The 21,638-nt window shown below is 36.3% G+C and overlaps 1 protein-coding gene across 3 annotated transcripts in view; it reads right to left on the reverse strand.

The window, feature by feature from the left end:
• LOC149540381 (uncharacterized) overlaps nt 1-21,638 on the reverse strand; it is a 110,055-nt gene that overhangs the window by 56,267 nt on the left and 32,150 nt on the right. For 2 of the 3 annotated variants that reach the window (XM_089801474.1, XM_089801473.1), the window contains exons 9-13: nt 14,316-14,444; nt 14,002-14,078; nt 13,367-13,594; nt 11,098-11,213; nt 10,905-10,999 (exon numbers count right to left, since the gene is read on the reverse strand). In XM_089801474.1, the coding sequence (XP_089657600.1) occupies nt 10,905-10,999; nt 11,098-11,213; nt 13,367-13,594; nt 14,002-14,078; nt 14,316-14,444 (645 nt within the window). The remainder of the gene's footprint in view (nt 1-10,904; nt 11,000-11,097; nt 11,214-13,366; nt 13,595-14,001; nt 14,079-14,315; nt 14,445-21,638) is intronic. The other variant, XM_089801475.1, reaches the window with a different exon arrangement.

Below are 21,638 nucleotides of genomic sequence, written 5' to 3' on the forward strand. Positions count from 1 at the left end.
TCGCTCTCATTCAACTGTGAGACTTTCTTGTAGAGGATAACTGAAAACAACCTTGCTCTGATACCACTTGTTAGGATTAATAAGACACAAATAACAATTAGATGCAAATATAACCAATATCAGAAAATAATAAATCGTACAAAAAAAAACACAAGACACAAAGATTTAACGAGGTCACGCAATCCCTGGGATATGTCCACCAAATAGCGAGTCCAATATTCTTATTATCCAGTGATTACAACTTGATTACAGCTCGTAATCTCTTATAGCTCAATACCACTGCAAGAAGCTGCAATCTCATCATACATCATAAAATCCCTAACCCTAATCCTTTTTATACAAGATTTTGCCACTTACAAAATTAAGGCTACAATAAGCCTACCAATAGAAAAAATATAACTCTCGATGCCTTCTACAATATTAAATTCATTTTTGGCTTCGGAGGCACTACCCCTCAACCCCGCCTTGTATCACGACAAGGGCCACTGACCCCAAGACCCTGCAAGGAGCGCTTCCCTAGGAACCTGCAAGGGGACCCCTAGAGCTTGGGGCCCTGCCCCCAAACCCTCGTAGTAAATATGGTGTCCTGAATTTTAATGTAATAATTAATTAATTAATTGGTCCCTAGAATTAAATTAAACAATAAAGGAAATATAATTAATTAATGAATATGGGACCCAAATTAATAAATTAATCAAATTATTGATATTATTAGCCTATGCTTGTAAATTTCTAGATGCTTCTATGAGGCCTTTATAAGGAGATGGATGGCATTGTTATTATCAAGGATTGGATTTGATTTCGCTTTGTATTTCCAGAAGCTGAAGGCTGAGGAAGATTGTTCACAATTTTGGAGGTGGAAGATCCTCCCTATTCTACCTGTGCGGTTTCGATGGTTCAGCGCTACCCTATTCCGCCATTGGAAAAATATCATACAGATATTTCATTTGTGCACTAGATTTGTCAATCATCTTCATTTGAAGGTTGATCTATATTTTCCATGATTTGTATTTTTTGAGATCTTGTCCGAGGCTTTGTAATCTGAATTGTTGTCATTATTACATCGACATCATTGGCATTCCTAGTGACTATCTTCTCTGCATTTTCATTGTGCCAAATTAGAAGTTCATTAGATGTGATGGAAGCTCTATAATAATAATACTCTTCGGCAATATATTTCTATGTTTCACATTACGAAGCCCACCCTCCATTTTGTGCATCGTACTCCCTCCATCCACCATACTCCTCCCTCCATTCACCGTACTACCTTCCTCTGTACTCCTCCCTCCATCCACTGTACTACCTCCCTTTGTACTCCTCCCTCCATCTGCCATACTCCCTCCCTCCGTACTCCTCCCTCCATCCGTCCTACCTCCCTCCGTACTCCATCTATTGTACTACCTCCCTTTGTACTCCTCCCTCAATTTGTTGTACTACCTCCCTCCATCCACCATACTACCTCCCTTCGTACTCCCTCCATCTACCGCACTACCTCTCTCCATACTTCTCCTTCCATTTACCATACCACCCTGTACCACTAGTCACCATACTGGTATTCACCCTATCACATTCACTGTAAATCTACATTTGCAAAGTTACACCGTACGGTAGTCTATCAAACTACGAACAAAGATATCTCTTCATACGGTCTTTTCTCCATACTCCAACATTCATACACCTTCGAAACATTGCAGAGGTATCAAAGTTGGTGATCTTGCTAGCCTGTTGGGTGTTGAATTTGAATCATGGTGTCGAGTGATGGTTTGGTTGATGTACTAAGAGAAATAGGAAGAAGACAACAAAGGCTCTATGAATGCGTGAAGGAAACACTCAACCTCTTGGCGAGAACAAGGCCTCAAACAGAGCATCAAGATTGAAAACATCCAATTTGACTACGACGCTGAAACACATCAAGCAAGATTGGGTGATGAGTAAATGGGATAAGGACATATCTCTCAATGATTATATAGAATTACAAATGAAGTATTCGTCATTTCAGCATAGTAAACTCTTCAACAATGGTTTGAAGCAAGCGATTGATAAGTGGCTACAAGATGATATGGACAAGCAAACGACTTTAATTTCCCCTTCAGATGGAGAACAACAAAGGTCTCGAGATAATCAGAAAATTGAAGATGGAGATATTGTTAATGATTCAGGTAAGATTGATGATGGAGAAAACATTGACTATTCAAAGGAAAAGAAAGAGGTCAAGGAACAAGACAAAATAGAAAATTAGAAACAGGATGACAACCAAGCCAATACAAAAGTGAACCCTCACAATGTTGTCAGTGTTGGGAATAAGACTAAAAATCTTTAGGAGAGCACGAATAATGACCTGGAGTCCCATCAAGGGAATCACGAACCTAAAAGTGAAGATGTTACCAACACTCATGTGCAAGAACAATTACTACCTTTGACTAATTATGGATATTATCCTTTAGTTGTGCCTAAGTCGTGCATGATTACAAATTTTCCAAGTGAAGAACTTCCTCATAAAAACAATAGGATCTACATGAGCTGTAAAGTTTTTGAGGAAATTGATTATTATGTGAAGGTTGTGGATCTAGACATCAATATAGTTTATGATTGGCTTCTTTGGGATCCTAATGATTACGAGCACTATCTCTTGACTGGTGTGGTGGAAGTGTCATTGTGGTGATGATTTTTACAGCTACATGGGTAGAACACCTGAAACACGAAGAGGTTTCTTATATGGATCTTGCTAAGACAACACAAAATGATCGAGTTGCATCCATCACTGAAGTATTGACTGAGGCTGCCTTGATCATTGAGGTTGTCACCGAGGATGTTCCCATTGCCGAGGCTCAACCTGTCACCAAGGTTGTGTCACTCATTGAGGCTCTATACATCGCTGTTGTCAAGGCTATGTTCGCCCCCAACGGTGTGATCATCAACGAGGTCATGTCTATTACCGTGGTTGTGTCTATTGTGGCTAGGGCCTTCACCATGGAAATATGTGTTCCTAAGACTATGAGTCTGTCATTGTGGCTCTATCCACCATGGTTGTGCCCATCATCAAGCGACATGGCTATGCCCGTCGTCGTGGTTGTCGCTAGTGTTTTCCACTGTAGCAATGTCTATCATGTCCATCATTGTGGTAGTGTCTATCAAGGCTACATCCATCATCGAGGCCCTATCCATCGTCGTGGTTGTCTATGTCAACATGGCAGTGTCCCTTGTCGAGGCCATGTCCACCACTTCCATTGTGTCCATCACAATAGTTGTCTATAATCGTCACCGTCGTCATGTCCAAGTCAATTTTCGTTGTCATCGTTGTGTTTGTCACCATCGTTGAGTTTGTGTCTGTCACTGTAGTTATGTCTATCACCATCATTACCATGTTTGTCGTTGAATCTGTGTCCATCATTGTTGTTTTGTTTGTTGCCATCATCGAATCTATATCTATCATCGAATCTATATCTATCATCGAGTATGTCTCAGTCGTCGTTATTGTGTCCATTGTCATCATCGTGGCTATGTCCGTCACCATCAACATAATCATAGTTGTGCCTATCATCATCGTCGTGGCTGCCTCCATCGCTATTGTGTATCCATCATTGTGCCTATGTCCATCACAGTAGCTACATATGTCCCCACATACATCACCAAGGTGCTCTTCATTGTCGAGACTCTGTCCATCGTCGAAGTTTCAATCGAGGTTTTGTGTACTACCGAAGTTCTATCTGCAGCGAAAATTTTGTTAGTCATCGAGGTTCTATCTTGCACTGAGGTACCCTCCGAGGCTCTCTTTCCTAAGACTCCATTGGTCGAGGTTCTCATGGTCGAGGTTCCATTTGAGTTACCCTTCATCGAGTTTCCCTTCACTGAGGTACTCTTCGCCAAGGCTTTGTCTGTCGGGAATATTCTATAGGGGTTATCGAAAGGATATTTTCCAATCATGAATATGATGGTGGTCGTTGTGGTCATGTTTGTGGCTAAGTTTTTGCCAACATCAGCATCTGTGTCTATGACCATTGTTAAGCATGATGACATGAAGGATTTCATCAATTAGTATCGTTGGGATCATTGTGAACGACATGACAATGTTTATATCAGAGTGGCGCAACAGAAGTTGGATGACTATTTGTTATAGCGGAGGCTTGATGTCAACTCACATGCTCTGCTTGTGTGTTTGATTTGGCATTCAAGCGTTGATTATGTGAATCGGATAGCAAATTGCTTGAGGCCAAGCAATCTTTCAGTGGCGAGGATTTGTGATGTCCCCAATTTTAATGTAATAATTACTTAATTAATTGGTCCTTGGAATTAAATTACATAATAAAGGACCTTTAATTAATTAATTAATATGGGACCCAAATTAATAAATTAATGCAATTATTGATATTGTCGGCCTGTGCTTGTAAATTTCTAGATGCTTCCATAAGGCTTTTATAAGGAGATGGATGGCACTGTTATCATCAAGGATTGAATTTGATTTCACTTTGTATTTCCAGAAGTTGAAGGCTAAGGAAGATTGTTCGCAGTTTTAGACGTGGAAGATCCTCCCTGTTTTGCTTGTGCGGTTTTGGTGATTCAGCGCTACCTTATTCTACCATTTTGAAATATCATACGAATATTTCATTTGTGCGCTATTACTATCAATCATCTTTATTTGAAGATTGATTTATATTTGCCATGATTTGTGTTTGTTCGGATCTTGTCCGAGGCTTTGTAATTTGAATTGTTGTCATTACGTTGACATTGTTGGCATTCCTGGCAACTATCTTCTCTACATTGTCATTGTGCCAAATTGGAAGTTCATTGGATGCGATGGAAACTCTATAATAATAATATTCTTCGGCAATATATTTCTATGTTTCACATTACAAAGCCCACCCTCCATTTTGTGCACTCTACTCCTCCCTCCATCCACTGTACTACCTCCTTTCATACTCCTCCCTCCATCTACTATACTACCTCCCTCCGTACTCCTCCCTCCATCCACTATACTACCTTCCTCTATACTCCTCCATGCATCCACCATACTCCTCCCTCCATCGACTATACTACCTCCCTCCGTACTCCTCCCTCCATCTACCATACTCCCTCCCTCCATCAGTCGTACTACCTCCCTCCGTACTCCTCCCTCCTTCCACAGTACTACCTCCCTCAGTACTCCTCCTTCTATCAACTGTACTACCTCTCTCCATACTTCTTCCTCCATTTACCGTACCACTAGTCACTGTATCGCCATTCACCCTACCACCATTCACTGTAAATCTACATTGGCAAAGATACGTCATACGACAGTCTGCCAAAACATGAACAAATATATCTCTTCATACGGTCGTTTCTCCATACTCCATCATTCATACACCTTCGGAACATTACAATAAAATATGGGTGAAACCGCACCAAATGAAGTGGGAAAAAATTAAGCTCCAAGTTTGATTAGGCTCCATATCACAACAATCTCCCACTTGGAGATTGATTAGACCCAAACCTAGAGCTTACAACCTGATTACAATCTAGAGCTCGGGGACGTTGCCCCAAACCCCTGTAGTAAAATATGGGGGGAAACCACACCGAATGAAGTGGGAAAAAATTAACCTTTGAGTCTAATTAGGCTCCACATCACAACAAACTCAACAAAAACTTGGCAACTTAGAAAGTTAAAAAAATAAGAGTTTCTTAATAATATATTTTGCCAAATTGAATTACAAAAAAATATATACATTAAAATTTGACATTTCAAAAGAAATAGTGCATGGTTTTATAGAAAAAGGAATGTGTGAAAAATGCATTTTGACTTGCACATTACCCACATTGGTGGTTTTTACTTATATTATTCTTGTGTCTATAAAAATTGACGAGTTAAATTTGTAAAAACTTGTGCAGTAAAAAAAACTAGAGAGTGCTTGTCCATTCAAAGAGTACTCATAGAGTTTGTGAACTATGGTCTAAATTAAAATTGACTACATTTATGTGCATATTATTCTTTTCATATGTGAAGTCTCCTAGAGCCATCCTTGGCATTGGCATGTCTCTATCAAGAAACATGTGTCCATAGAAATAAGTTGTTTTCTCCTCTTTTGTAAAAAAATTGCTTGTTTATATGGCATTTGTCATTCCTTGAACACAAGCATGCTAACACATATATGTTTTGTCTTGTCTGTTTTTATTTTTAAAGCAAAAAGCTAATCCATTATACACCATGTTGCATTCTTTTTAACACTTCCATGCCAATACAAATAAACTGTCTTTCTTTTTTTTGCAAAAAATTGCTTCTTTATTTGATGAGCATCATCCCTTTAACATGACACTACAAACTAAAACAGTCCCATCTTAATGTTGGTCCAATTGTTATTTTGAAATTTTATTGTATCTATGGTATTCGTCCAACTTCAAAATCACTGAGATCATTAGCAAAATATAATCTCCACCCTACTTCATTTAGATGCATGCCACAGACTATTGATAGGTGGATCAATCAATTCCACTAACCCATTCATGCAGCAAGTTACTTTCTCAACCCTCATTTTTGCATCTCTCCATCCTTGGATCCCAATGGAGAGGTCATGGAGGGCCTCACTGCATGCATTTAAAGGACAAAGGTTGAGGTGAGAGGCCTCATTGTGTCTGAATCATACACTTACTGATATGCAAGGGGCAAGCTATTCTCTTCAAACTTGGCCAAGAGAGGAAGAATGACTATTACCCTAAGTACAATATTTGGAATTTTGGAGTCTTTCACAAGCATGATAAGCAGATATAAATTATAATATGTTTTCACCTTGTTTTCTAACTCTTAAATATTTTATTTTGCAGATGCATGGTGGCAAAATTGGGGTGGAAACGTCCTAAAACTGAAAACATTTGCCCTTCAAATCTTATGCCAGCCTTTAGTTCCTCCAATTGTGACTGCAATTGGAGCTTGTTCGCACATGAAGAGGAACAAATTAGTGCATAAATGGCTCAATGACTTTGCCTTTGTGTAATATAACCTTTTGTTGCACATAAGGTAGAGAATACACCAGTTCTCCAGTTGATTTGGATGTAGTAGATCCTTACAGTGATAAGACATCATGTGAGTAGCCTCCATTGTTTATAGAGGATGAGATCTATGATTTGGAAAGGTAAGCTATGAAGGAGTGGGGTGGATTAGGACTAGATGATATTGAGGAGGATGAGACGGTTGAGGAAGATGAGGAATAATTGCAAATGCCAATGCCATCTACATCCAAGATGGAGACTGAGTCATAGCCAGGATGTGGAGCAAGGAAGTACAGCCACAAAGGACTCCTGCGATTAGACCCCCTACCCCTCCCGTAGTTTTTTATAGAGCTTTTTAGAAGGGGAAAAGGAAGATGTAGATTATTTTGACGTTGTACTTACTTATAGTTTCACAAAGACAATTTGCTAATTTGATTTTTCTTTAGACTATCACGCTACAAGTCATTAATTTTCCACGAGGATGCCATGTTGTACCCAATTTGCATTTAAATATATCTAGACTCAGCTTATTTCTTTAGTTTACTTATTTAATAACTCATTAGATGCATCTCCTCATTGAATTTTGCAAAAAGAATGCATTTCTAATTAAATTGAAGCAATGTTTTAAGTGGCCGAGTATTTTTTGAGTCTTGACAAGAAGTCATCGAGTATTCCAACTATGGGCTCAACAACTCAGCTAACAGCCAATCCAGCAAATAATCTAGGGTATTCTTGGGATGGCCAATACTTGCATTGTAAAGGGTGTATGGTGCTATTTGTAAATTCTGACATCAAAATAAATCGAAAGCATGAAATTTATAGAGTCCATGATTATTTATCTAGAAAGCTTTTGGATTTAACTGTGTGAGCAATTTTTTCATCAAAATTTCAGATCATTCCCCATGATCCATTATCTGGTTGTAAGTATGAAACAAGAAATGAAACTAGCCGCAGATCAAGGGGACTAAAAAGAGGAGCAAGGAGAGGAACGAGTTCCAAGAGTAGAAGGAAGGAAAAAGGAGGGACAAAAAAAGAAGAAAAATAGAAAAAGGGGGCAAAAGGGAGACAACGAAAAACACCTAAGAGAGGGGACTAATAAAAGATAAAGATAAAGAATATAGGAAATATATATATACACACACATACACATAATATTTATCCAGATAAATCAAAATAAGTTTTTATAAGAATTGCATGCTTTACCATCCATAGGGCATTCCAATTTTTTATAGATACGTAAAAAAGAAAAACAAACCTTCTAAGATGGCATGAAGTGTGATATCAAATAATTTATTGAGTGGGTTATGTCACCACAAATGAGAAACCATCACAGCTCGAGGCACTCTATAGTTGTTACAAATTCCAACTATAGTATTGATGATCATCTCTTTAGATTCTATTGATGGCTTGCCTAAGTCAAACAACATTTTTTTTTTGTAATTGTTGATCATGAATCTAGGTCTTCCTTTAGCAAATCTTCCATCTCCATGGTGTAAACACTTCCACAATCTAGGGACCACAATCCCAACCTTCTTTAGTAGCTTTTAGTAGGAACTACTTAAGCTACAAGGAAAGAAAATGAAAACAAGATTATCACCCACAAATTAATGGTCAAACAAAAATAGTCCACTTTTGTGTTTTTATGTTGTTTTGTTTTGGAGCAATAGACTTGTTAAGTGGCTACCTCTTTCTGAATGGCAGTACAACACATCTCATCATTCTTCAACCATGATGACATCAAATTAAGTTGTTTATGGTCAACCATCACCATCTCCCCATATTACCTTTGCTGCAATTCTAAGATAATTCAACTCTTCTCCATTGAGAAAACACTCACATAACTCACAAGGGCAACTTGATCTTGGCTGAGAACTATACGAAAAAAACAGACCAGCATCGTTCAAAGTACTCATTCACTAAAGGGGGCATCACTGAAGCAACCTTAGCAAGTCATATAGTAGATAGAAAAAATCAATTATAAAATTGGATCTCTCTCCTTCCATGATAAATCTTGTTGTTCTTGCATCCTATGTAACAGTCCTCTCACAATGTGTTCATGTTAAGTTGACATTTCCTGAATTGGACAATGAAGGTTACATCATCTTCAAACTTGTGGCTATTTTGGAAAAACATTCGCACCAACTACATACGACACCATCATATATCTGTTGACTTGCAACCAGAAGAAGCAACTTATGAATCTGTCCACTACCTTTGAAAACAATTTCTATAGCTCAAGCTTTGAGGGCAATGATTTCCAAAGGGAAAAAGCATGTCAAGACTAAATGCTATTTTATTAAAGGGCATGTCAAGATAATAATTTCTACTTAAATTCAAATGTAATTTATTTTCCAACAAAGAAGCAAAGTAAGGTTAAAAAAAATGTTAGCAATGCTTCTTCATTGTGATAAACAAAAAAACTAGTTACCAGGTAGATATTTAACTCGTGATAAGACTGTCACTAAACAATTAAACTCTATATCTACTAGCGGCCACTGATATTACACCAAGCCCATTCCTTCCAGAAGTTCCGCTAAAATTTTCCAACCATGGAGGATTTGACATGGGTGGTTGAAGCAGAAAACAGAATAATAAATAACATTAAGAAATTTTCTCAAAAAAGCTACAACATTTTGTGTGACAGACACTATTTTAAAAATGGCAATGGTGACTATAATGAATACTTGTCCTATATATTTTGTTACAGTTTTCCAGAATATTTATTTCTTGGTGTTATGCACATTATACTTGCTAAATTTTCCGCCCTATTTAAATCGGTTGAGGACATGAATTTGAGCTACAATTTTCCAGGTGCTAGTAAACTTCAATGGGACTGAGGCTGCTCAGAAATGAACACACCAGAAAAACATTATTTATTTTTAAAAATTACTTCCTTGAGTCCGAGTTACAATCTGATTTCTGGTTCTTAAAACTACTTTCTTAAATACTGAAAAACGATGCTTTTGATATAGAGCTACAAATTCCCAAAAATAACGGCTAAATATATAGTTAAAATACTCTTAACAGCATTTTTTCCTTCCCATGGCAGCAACATCAAATAGGTTTTTTTTAGAAAATGGTAAATGTTAGGCTTCAGTTTGAACAACTGAATCAGGTAGCTTTGAGATAAACGCAATCAGATCAATGCTGATAAAGTCTATTAATATATATCAGCAATAGCGAACAAACAACATAGATTGTCTTGAAATCTTGTCATGGTTTTTGTTGTGTCTATCTGAAAAGTTATTTCATATAAATAAAGGGCTTGTTTTCAAACTCCCCAAAATAATTCAGCCACATTTTATTTTCGTTTTAAAATATTTTATAACTTATTCATAAATTTATATCAGTTTCAAATTTCAGGTAGAGATTGTCAGTATCATAAGATTTTAAAAACTTTTCTCAGCTATTACCTTGAAGCCCCTTTATTTTTTTCATTGTTTCTCTTTTTGATGTTCATAAGGGCCCTGGTCATCCATGGATGGCCAGAAGTGTCCCCAGTTGCCACTCCCAACCCACTCCAATCTTGTCAAACATTTCTGGTCAGCATAGGAGCGCAAGGACAGGAAAATGGACATTTCAAGGCAAACTCCATTTCCAGAACATATCTATGATAAGGAGACATCCCCATATAATGTAGGATTTCCACACTTTCCTGGTGATACACACCTCAGCCCTACATATAACTAGAAATTTGTTCTAGGTTGAGGTAGAGTCTTCTGGTATCAGAAACTCAAACTAGGTCTTTACAGTATGTTTGAGAATGCATCTCACGGTATAGCTGACACTTAGTGAACATCAGATATGGTAAAACAAAATGCTGAAAAACAAATCATTGGGGCATCGGAAAAAAGAACAGTCGCAAGAAAAGAATGGATATTTGAATATATTGCATCTAGAACAATGGTGGGAAGAAACAAAAACAATTAGAGAACTATGAAACGTACTGGTTCTGGATCTAAAGTTTCTGATGTAACTTTAAAACGCCCCTTTTTCTGTACAGCAGGTACAATTGAAATTTCCCCTGAACTGTCTCGGTTTCCTGCACTGCCGGTATGTCATTACATTCTCCTACAGCCCATATTTAAACAAGCATGCAAATTTAAAATAGAGATAGAAGCTGTGTAATACTAGTTTCACCTGCCACATTGGTTCGCCTGCAAATGCAATCAGCAGACTGTGTGACATTGACCCTATGGAAATTTGCCGATCTGCTGGAATTTCGCTCCAACTTGAGCTGATGTCGATCCCTGTTACTGCAAATAAAATATTAGACAAAGATGAGATTTATAAACTTAAGGATCAGAACTATATGTCTCCTATATGTCAATAACAAAATGGACTGCATTCCAGGCTTTTTGAAAAAGAAAGGCTGCTATTTCAGGGTTTTAAACTTTGAATGTCCAACTGATCTATTGCATCATCTGAAGCTTAGATTAGTGCAACAGTCTTCACGTATCTGATGCTTCGGATGAAAGATTCCCAAATTCTTTAAAATTCAAAAGTAATGAGAGAAACACAGGTTAGTCTACCAAAGGTCATCTTTCCTCCTTTACCATGTTCTTATGTTCATTTCAAGAATTTTTTAACCCTTACAGTGATATTCAATAATTTCAGCCTAAGTTACACGATACATCAAATTTCATCCATGAAAGTCAAATTTCAGAAAACTTTCACCCTTTCCAAACCTCATCCGAATTTTACGATATTTAACAAAATATTGTTATTTAATATAATAATATTTTATTTTAAAATAATATTAAGTTGTTCAGTTTAATTATTAAGCAATGTCAAACTATTTTGACAATTTTGTGGATATTTATTTATATTTAAAGATAAGTTAATTTATAAAAAGTAAATTAATTTTTTTTTCAAATTTTTATCCTTGCTGAATTCTATGATCAACGAACCCAAATTCTAATTCGAACCTTGTGACTTAGATATCAGCTATTCAAGAATTTTCCTTTATGTTGAGCTAAAAAATTATGTGCTGGACACAAAAGATTTTTTTTCAGTATAAGTCCTACATAATGAAGCTTTGTCCTTTTGAAAAATTTAGACAGAATTTTGATATTTTTAAGATCATTTTGAACATAATGGACTTTTGATTTGGAATAAATTTTGATAGGAACCTGGAAGAAAATTATTTCTGATATTGCTAGCAATGCTATCAGTTTGCTTTAAAATCCAGTATTTTCCTGTCAGTCTAATCTCTGATTGCATTGAATTCTTAAATTCTGAACTGGTTAGAAGTTAGAACAGCTGCTAGACCACCAGATATATTATTTGTTTCCTTCATTAATACTTCTTTCTGATACAGTATAAGCCCTTTTGAGAAAGGAAAAATACACTCTAGTAGGGAGAAAGCCAGAAATCATACGGGTAGCTTGACTATGCAGATAGATTTGCAGCAAGATAAAGCAGCTGCTTTAGCTAATCTTTTTTCATATATTTTCAATATTGTAATGATTCTGTATTGACTTCAATTAAACCTTGATTCAAAAGCACAAAAATATTTCAAGTCAATTTGGACTTCCAACCTCTTATTTCCTGCTTGAAATTGACAGCACACTTTGAGACTTTGCACAAAGTAATTATGGTTGCCCTTGTGAACAATGCACTCATTTGCTGAAGCATACCCATAATCATGAGCCCTTAATTTATCATCCTCACAGGCATGCAATCCTGATGTTTTCCATCCCAGGCTTGCTATAAGGATTGATATCAGCTAAAGACATATTAAGTTATTAACATATTCTCTGTGTTTGTTTTTGCAGCTTATTTGTTTTAGATTGTTCTCTATATGTAAGGTCCAAACTATATTTACCCTTAAGTATTCTTGTTGATATTCGATACACCAAATAATTTTAATTAAGCTTGTCAAAGTGTGATCGAAAAAATTGAATGGCATTTCTCTTATCATTAGTTGGTAACTGCTATTTTTTCCAGCTAATCCTTTTCTAACAATAATTTACTTTTGGACATATCCATTCTGACCCTTCTTTATGACATGCTAAAATTGTCTTCTAAACTTGTTATCATAATAAATATTATAATCTTGTAACAAAGACATTGTGTTTCCTCCAGCAAAGGTGGCAGTTCATGATTCCTCCTCCAATTTGTCATTTTAAGTGATGAATCTTACAGTGAAATTCTTTCTTCCCTCAAATGGTTTGATTATTGATTTTTTGCACTTGTCATTTTAACATATTCTTTCAGTCAATGAAGTTGTGAACCATACAATTTTTTCATGGTGGTATATCTATGCGGATGACTTTGCAACAGTATATGAATGAGGCAATCCAAACTATTATTTATTCAAAACTATTCCAATGTTTTCATAATATGTTACTTGAAATTGAACTTTGATTCAAAAGCAAAAAACTACAATTCAGCATGTGCTTCCAACCTTTTATCTCCACCTGGAGGATCATTTCCAGCATTGTGACTTTGCTCGGAAACATGATGACCATTCTCCAGAATATTATCCTTTTTCTCCAAAGCATGCCCAAAATCACAAACCTTTGATGCATCGTCCTTCTGCGCCTGCAATACCACCAATTTGTGGTCCTTAATATGCTCCATTTCAGGCATGCTGTAAGGATTGATATCGCCCTCAAAAGCATCAACAATTTCTCTGTGAAACATTCAAGCAAATTTTACATTTTACAACGTTGCTTTTGCAACTTAACTCACTCAGATAGGTGATTAGTTTGCCCACCAGTACTAAATAATCCATTTCATCAAAATCCACTGTTCAACTATGAATTTACAACACACAAATTAAATCAGAAACATACAAGAATTTAATATTTTTGTGATAAATTACATAAAGATAAAAGGCAGACAACACCAAGTGCAGGGAGAATGATTATTGTTCATGTATATCAATACATAGAATAACGATACAACAGGCTAAATAATATATGCAAATCCACTTCAAACAAGCAAGCCACTCATTATGAGGTTGTGCAGTAAAGTGATGATAGATAGAACTGTGGGAAATAAAGGAGCTCAGATAAACCGTTGCCAAAAGAGGCATACTTTATTCCATTTGGAGACTGTAGAGGCACAATAGCTTCTAAAGGGAGTGAATGAACTTGTACCATATGATCTCCACCCTGCCAACATAGCAATTCATGAGATTCCACCAGAACTAGTTCTTAGCTCTTAAATATGAACAAAGAAGTTCTAAAACAAATTATAAAGTGCATCATGTTTCAAACTACCAATATGAAGTTAAATGGATCAAAAAACATGACTTATATTCCTATCCATAAGATAATAGGTGTTAATAATGCAAAACCTGCAACCGTATCAGTTGGGCCATTTCCTGAACTACTAAACTAGAGACTTACCAAATATGCACTTACTTGTTCATTATTCTCTGCTTCAACCAATTCTCTTTTTACCATAGACTCTCTTTCTGTCATGGGATTTGGATTTTCTATTGCTTTTGTATAATGTAATTCTTTGTCATCTTGTATCTATGAAAGACAGAAAAGATTATCATTACTGAATTCACAATACCAATAAGAGGGAGCGTTACAAGAAATGCTCTTAATCTTCAAACAATAGTAACCAGAAATGTATGCATAAAGAAAAAGGAATGAATTCAAACAAAACAAACAGAATATAAAGAGAAAAGTAATGTACTGAAGAAGTCTGAAAGACTTAACATAATTCAAACATGTAAGACTTAACATAATCTTATTACAAAAACCAACATTTTAAAAAGAGAGAAAGAAATTAAAATGTCCACAAGAGAAAAGTGTAGGTCAACGAGACTCATAACTATTCGGATATTGTTGGATTGTGGCAGGAGATTGCATTATATGTACTAGCATTAATGTTTTCTCATTGATGTCAACATATTTCTTTTTCCTGGCAGTGTTCTTAGTTTGTTCAGTGGAGAGACTGGATCAGTCTGGTTTATGTTTTATATATCAAATCATGCGCAGTTACAGAGGGTTGCATAGATGTCTGTAGATGATCATTGTTGGATCGCAAAGGTTGATAGAATGTTTCGAGTGAGCTATATGTGTTGATTAGAAACTGGTTACTGGCTTTTTCTGGTTATTCTGTTAATGACAGTGTTGCAAATTTTGGATTGGTGTGTCCTCAGTTGGAGTGGTTCATCATTTGGAGACTGGCAAGCTACATTTCTTTAGGACAGAGATTTCTATGTGATGTTCATGATGATTAGTGTAGAGTTGTTTGTGGATTCTAAGCCAGAGATGTTATTGTTGCTAATGTGGTATTTTATGATGCTTGTTATCGTTACATAATGGTGTCCTGTTATTGTTGCTGGGTCACATTGAGCTATGGGATTGAATTCAGAAAATTTCATGAAGCATGTTGGAGTGCTCTTGGCCGATTCGGTGATGTTGCATGTTACATCATTTTATCTTGAACATGATTAATGGATCGTGGCATGCTGGAGATTATTTGTTTTGGGTCCTAGTTGTATCTCAATTGACATCTCTTGGATAGCATTGGTTATTGTAATTCATTTTTGTAATTAAGGTCATAATTAAGGCCCATTTTGTTTATGTTGATGTAATGTAGATAAAGATAAAATCATTTGTGTAAATAAAAGTGATGGATGATGCAATGTGAGAATGAGATGCGAAGGTGTGCTAGCGTGTTATATTAGAGACTGAGAGCTGATCTATTAAGATAGAGAGTTGATATACTTCATTGGAACTAACTTGACATATTAGATACTATCAATCGGTTCATAATTTGATGGATTGTTGCCCTTGTTGTAATCTCAGGGTTGTTGCCCTTTTGTATCTTTGATTAGTGAGTTCTGGGCATTGTGTCTGAGTGCGTGTACATTCCCCTTCTACCTTTAATAAGGTATATGTGCTAGTAAATTATCTAGTGTGTTTGATCCCCACCGTCATTTTCCCCTAATAGGGTTTCCACCCAAAAATATTTGGTGTTATGTGTTTGTGTTATGGTGTTGGTTTCTGTTGTGCATTAATGTTTATCTTTCAATGTTAAGTTATTATGGCGGTGAATCGTTTAGTCACACCACTAATTCAACCCCCTCTCTCCACCCCTCGCCCCCCCAACCCTCTCTCAATCGTCAGTGCTGCCTTGTTATTCCTAACAATACTGTAATGTCCCCATTTGTTGCCAGCATCAGAATTTCAGGGATTAGCCTAATATTGGATCCTCGTAGGCTAATGAGGATGGTTAGAGGGTCTTTTGAGGATTGATTCATCTCCAACATTCATGGATTTGTGGATTTGACCTTCGTTCAATATCATTTGGATTCCATTTGGCATACTTACTATGTCTAGTAAGTCAGGAGTAATAGAGATGGACCCTTTCTATTTTTAGAAAGTGTATTTGGTCACATGGGGAATTATGAGGAGAGATTCCTATTTCAGACGGCATGGCAATCAGACAAGTATTTCAAGAGATATTAAAGTTCAAGTGACTTAAGTGATTTATTTAAATATTTTGATGTTATTATAAAGTTATAAAGTAACTTATAATAAAAAAGTCACTTTAATATTATAAAGTGCAAATATGAAGTTACTTTATGATTTGAAGTCACTTTATGACAAAAGTAACTTAAGTGACTAAAGACAAAACTGGCTTTTTATCCCACATTGCCTAATTGTTTGTGTCTTCCCTCATATCAAGGTTATAAAAGCATGGAGCTACATTGGGATTGACACCATGAAATATATTATTGTGCAAACAAAAAGGTTGCTTAAATGTGATTGGTTACTTGTGAGGACGAAACCCTCAAGACATTTGAGAAGTTGGATGTAGCCCCAGCATCTCATTGAAAGTTGTTCTCAGAATCAGGCAAGAGAAATCAGGCTTCAGTCAGCTCCATTTTCGAAGTAAGTTTGCTAACATTTCTAGCATTTGGAAGTCTTCATTATACTGGAAGGTAATCACGCTATTTGTTCCACACAATACGTTTAGACACCAAGGATCAGTTGGCTTTCAATCCAAATCCACTAAGACGTCAAGGGAAACCATAATCACTGCTCTATCAATACAGAATTGATAGCAGAAATCTTAAGATTGGTGTTAGGATTGGAAAGGCAATGGCTGTGATAGTATTTTAACGAGTTGACCAATTTCTGGAAGTGTATGCCTGCATATTAACTGTGATACATGATACTATGAATGTCGTACAAGTTGGAGTTGTCACCTAGATGCTGTGCAGGTTTCAGAAGTGTTACAGCAGCACCATTCTAGCCATAAATCGGACATAAGGAAGTTGTTGTTGGGCAACCATCAACAACAGTGGCAATGTTGGACATGCAGTCTGTTTGAGAGTCATTTGTAGCCATCATATTGCTGTCATTACGCTATACTAGAGCCATGATGTGTAGTGCAAGTTCCAATCGGTCCTTGGAGTAGCTAAATCAGGGTTCAAAGGCTCTACACATGTTAGAGTGAAAGATCCTTGATGGATCTCTTCTACTAATCTGCTGTAATTTTATATTTTTAAATTTGTTTTCCCTGTTTATTAAAATTTTCTTGCAAAACTAGACAGAAGTTGCAGAAGGGTTTGATTGTTTTATATTTTTGATGATTTTTCAATAAGTTATAACAGAAGTACAATAACATGAACCAGTTCTGAAATGTATTCCAAATACATTTAAAGCAAAGTCATTTCAAGCAGATTTTTTGAATATACACCTAATATGTAGCCAGATGAAGATTTACAATAATATCTAGATGATTACAACCAAGAATAAAGCCAACCTGAAGGCGTGAAGGTGAAATATGAGCCCAGAAGGAAGCTACGGCCAGAATCCAGCTCTCAAATGCTGCACGTGGGAAAGAATATGGCTGCTAGGCACGGCCGTACAGCTGCAAAGTGCTCACACGTGAGTAAAATGCCCAAACCCCAGCTAAAACTCTAACTCAATACTGTGTTCCCTAGAAGAAACAATGCACAATCTCCAAGATGCTTCTGACTGCAAGAATCTAAACCACCGTTTTGGGTTCTACGTCCCAAACAAGCAAAGCAAGTGGGGTTGGCATCCCAAATGCTGAAAGCTCAATTAGAGCCCAAAACACAAATCCAAGATGTAATATGTCAATAATGCTTTCGAACTTTGTCTTTACCTCCTTATAACCCATCAAACTTAGCTCGAACCCTAAAAGTGTCTCCATGTGGCATTGGGTTATAAAATAATATATTTCTCATTTTTAAAGTGGTCAAGTATCCAAAAAATGACCTTTTTTCCAATAGAAAAGAAATCCGTTTACCGAAATGCTCTGAGTCAAAAGGGAAATATTTAGAAAAGTTCAAGACCTTTCCAATGAGCTATTACACCAAGGGATAAGAAATCCAGATGAGGCCAAAAACCCCTTATTACTCCAAAATGGCTATAACTTAGCCTTATTTAAATATTAAACACTAACTTTGGAAATATTAAAAATATAACCCAAGTAGCTACAAAATACCCCAAAGACGCCACAAAGTATGAAATCATCCTGTCACCTATCTGTGACTAAAGTCGGAAATCAAGGATCCACTAGCAATCTCATCCCTAAAATCTAGGGATGCTCCTAAAACTTAGGAAACAAACCCTATTCCTCTGAAACTGAACTCAAGGAATCATCTCATGGAGAACCAACCCTGAGCCTGATCATCCCTCCTAATTTTTAGGAATCGCCTCCTAAAAATAAGGAACGTCTCCAAACTGAACAACAATTGCCAGAATACCAAATCCCCAACACTGTATAACCATACTGGGTCTCTATCCAAACCTGTCAGCCTACAGGACCCCATAATAAGCTGACTCACAAGTCTTTGCTAGATGGAGTTAAAAAGGGGACATGACATAGAGAAGTTCTAAAGTTGTTATAGTGTTGCAATATCAATCATTGTTTTTGGTATGTAAGAAATAAGCACCAACATTCATTTGAAAGGCATTACTATGACTGATTGATCTAAAAAGTTACTGTTGTTGTTTACCAATAAATAAAATACAATAAACTTCTATGAGTTTGTATTGAATGTCGTATCTATTTTGTGAAAATATCGTTACATGGCACTTCCCTTGATTCTTGAACTAAACTACTTAGTAAACACCAACATCATCACTCTCTCCTACTTCAGCTTACAAAATCAGTTTGTAACTAAGTTTCCAGATTGCTCACAAACTGTTTGACAAAATTCAGAACTGCTGAAAGATAAACATTTTAAGAGCAATAAAGAGGGCAGGTCATTACAAATACATACATTCAATTATTATAAAAATTTATTTACAGTGAAAGAGAACCCCAGAAACTGAAGAAGTGACTAAGAATCAAAACACTAAACCAATGAAAGATCCTATAGGACATAAAATGGAAGTGGCTAATGCAACTACAATATTAAATAACCAATATGAGAAGAGAATGCTTCAAAACAAAACAAGAAGCAAAATGAAAACTAAGACCAGAAATCAAGACTAGAAATAAGCATTGTAAGTTTGTAACACATTTGTATTACTATTCACAACTGACTAAGAACCACCAACAACATCATCACGCACAACCACAATTAGACCAATGAAAGATATGACAATGTCCGTACAAGAATGTTCTAGGATGTAATGTCCCATCATTAGCCTGATCAAGACTATCATTCAAGTTCCCATCGGTCAACAGCATGGTTAGGGACTCATTCTGAGGGTCACGGAGCTCTGTGTGCCATTTCAGACTTTTAGGCGACAATTCTATTTTTTTTAAAGGATTAGCAATTGATTGGTTGACCACTCAGAGAACCATGGAGTAGAGCAAGATCCCTTTTGGGCAGTATTAGTGGATTGGAGATAGTCTCCTACTTTTTAGGGAGATCCCTACCTTTTAGGATCAACTGTCAATTGGCATGCAAGACTCAAGACTTAGGTATCATCAGTGATTACAGGGATTCAATCATATAGTTTTGAGTGTGAAATAGCAATTTATGAATAAATCGGTACATATTTAAATATTTCCAAAGTTGGGTAAATAAATTAAGATGAGTATTATATATACTCTAAGATTATATTATATAATAAATTATCTAAGTTGCTGGTTCGGATGTGGGTTTGACATTCGGATTTGAAATTCGATCAAAAAAATTTTGGGGTGGCTTTGGGTTCATTTTGGGTTCGTCCGTACAAGAAAAAAAAAAATTTAATAAAAAAAAAATATGTGTAAAAATATGCTGCAGCATACCAGTTCATGCACCACTATGCTAATCTAAAGCAATTTAGCAAATTCAACCACCACGTATATTAATGATTTGTTCGAATGGCATGACAAAATGTCAAAATATACCACCATATGAATGTTTTAGTTCAAAACTTTAGTCTTTAAAACAACAATGTCAACATTACTAATTAGTAATCAATAACTAATCAGTCATAGACTCATATGTGATCAAATATCAATGCATCATCAAAAATCATCAAAAATTCATCATTATTAGGCAATTTCTGATTAGAAGCACAATTAGTACCACTAGCGTCAACAGTCTCAACTGTAGTCTTAGTCGTAGCCTCAGGATCAGCTCCATCAATACTATGTGTCTCAAGATCACCATCTTCAATCATAAGTGCATCAAATTGGACTTCCAACTCCGCGGCCTTTGGTTCGACATCCCATTGTTTTGCCTCCCCCTTTTTGTACGTATTCTCTTTGTGAGTTGTGAGCCTCAAGTTTGAATGCACAAACACCAAGTTATTTGCTTTCTTGGAGTTTAGTCGGTTGCATTTTAGCGAGTGGATGAAGGAGTATGTGCTCCAATTTCTGTTAGATGATGATGAACTAGCAACCTATCAAGATTTACAAATTTACCAACAAGAAACTAGAAATTAGAGTTTAGAATATTTACCAACAAGAAACTAGCAATTAGAATCTTAAGATTAAAAAACTAACCTGTGATAAAATTGTGATCGCAATGGGTTGCAAGTGTTGGTATTTTTGTCCATGGAAGTATCACCATTTATGAGCATCAGCATTGTTCTTGTCTTCAAGAGCATCAATACCACAATCATCGGTGCTCGCAAAACTCATAAATTCATACCTCACTACAGGTCGTAGGAGCTCAAGAAAGAGTCTTCGAAGGGCAGTCTTGTACCCTTGATCAACTTCAGGATCTTTGTATGGGGGAACTCTAGTGGTACTCCCCTTGAGGACCGATTGGCTATAGAACCTGGGGCTCAATGCAAAGGCAAGTAGATGCAAAGGGGTAGTCATTTTGTTCCATCTCTCTATCATGATCAACTATAGCTCCTTGAAGAATATTTCATCAGGATCTTGCGCTTTCTCATTTATGATACTTCTAATGTCCTCAATCATGGAGTCAATGCCATCATATACTTTACCCAAGCAAGGCCTATCCATGTCAGTGTATCGGATCATGCTGAATATAGGCTCAGTGATCTTCAAAAGGTACTCAACATGATCCCACCAAGATTCATTTAGTAACAAACCCCTTATGGCAGTTGCTTTATCAGTATTAGATTGCCTCCATGCACTCCAATTAGCACTACTTACCATTCTAGTCAATGCGTCTTTAACCTTGATAAGGCGCCTCAAAACAATGGTGTTGGAGGTAAAGTGGGTCTCAGCTATTTTAAATTCAAAACAGTAATAGATTAAAAATTTGAAAACATAGAAAGTTTACTAAAGTGGCTAGATTTCTAAAACATGTTTAAATT

Source organism: Cupressus sempervirens, chromosome 9 (assembly GCF_028749045.1).
Source record: "Cupressus sempervirens isolate cs-2001-9-10 chromosome 9, ASM2874904v1, whole genome shotgun sequence".
NCBI lineage: Eukaryota > Viridiplantae > Streptophyta > Pinopsida > Cupressales > Cupressaceae > Cupressus > Cupressus sempervirens.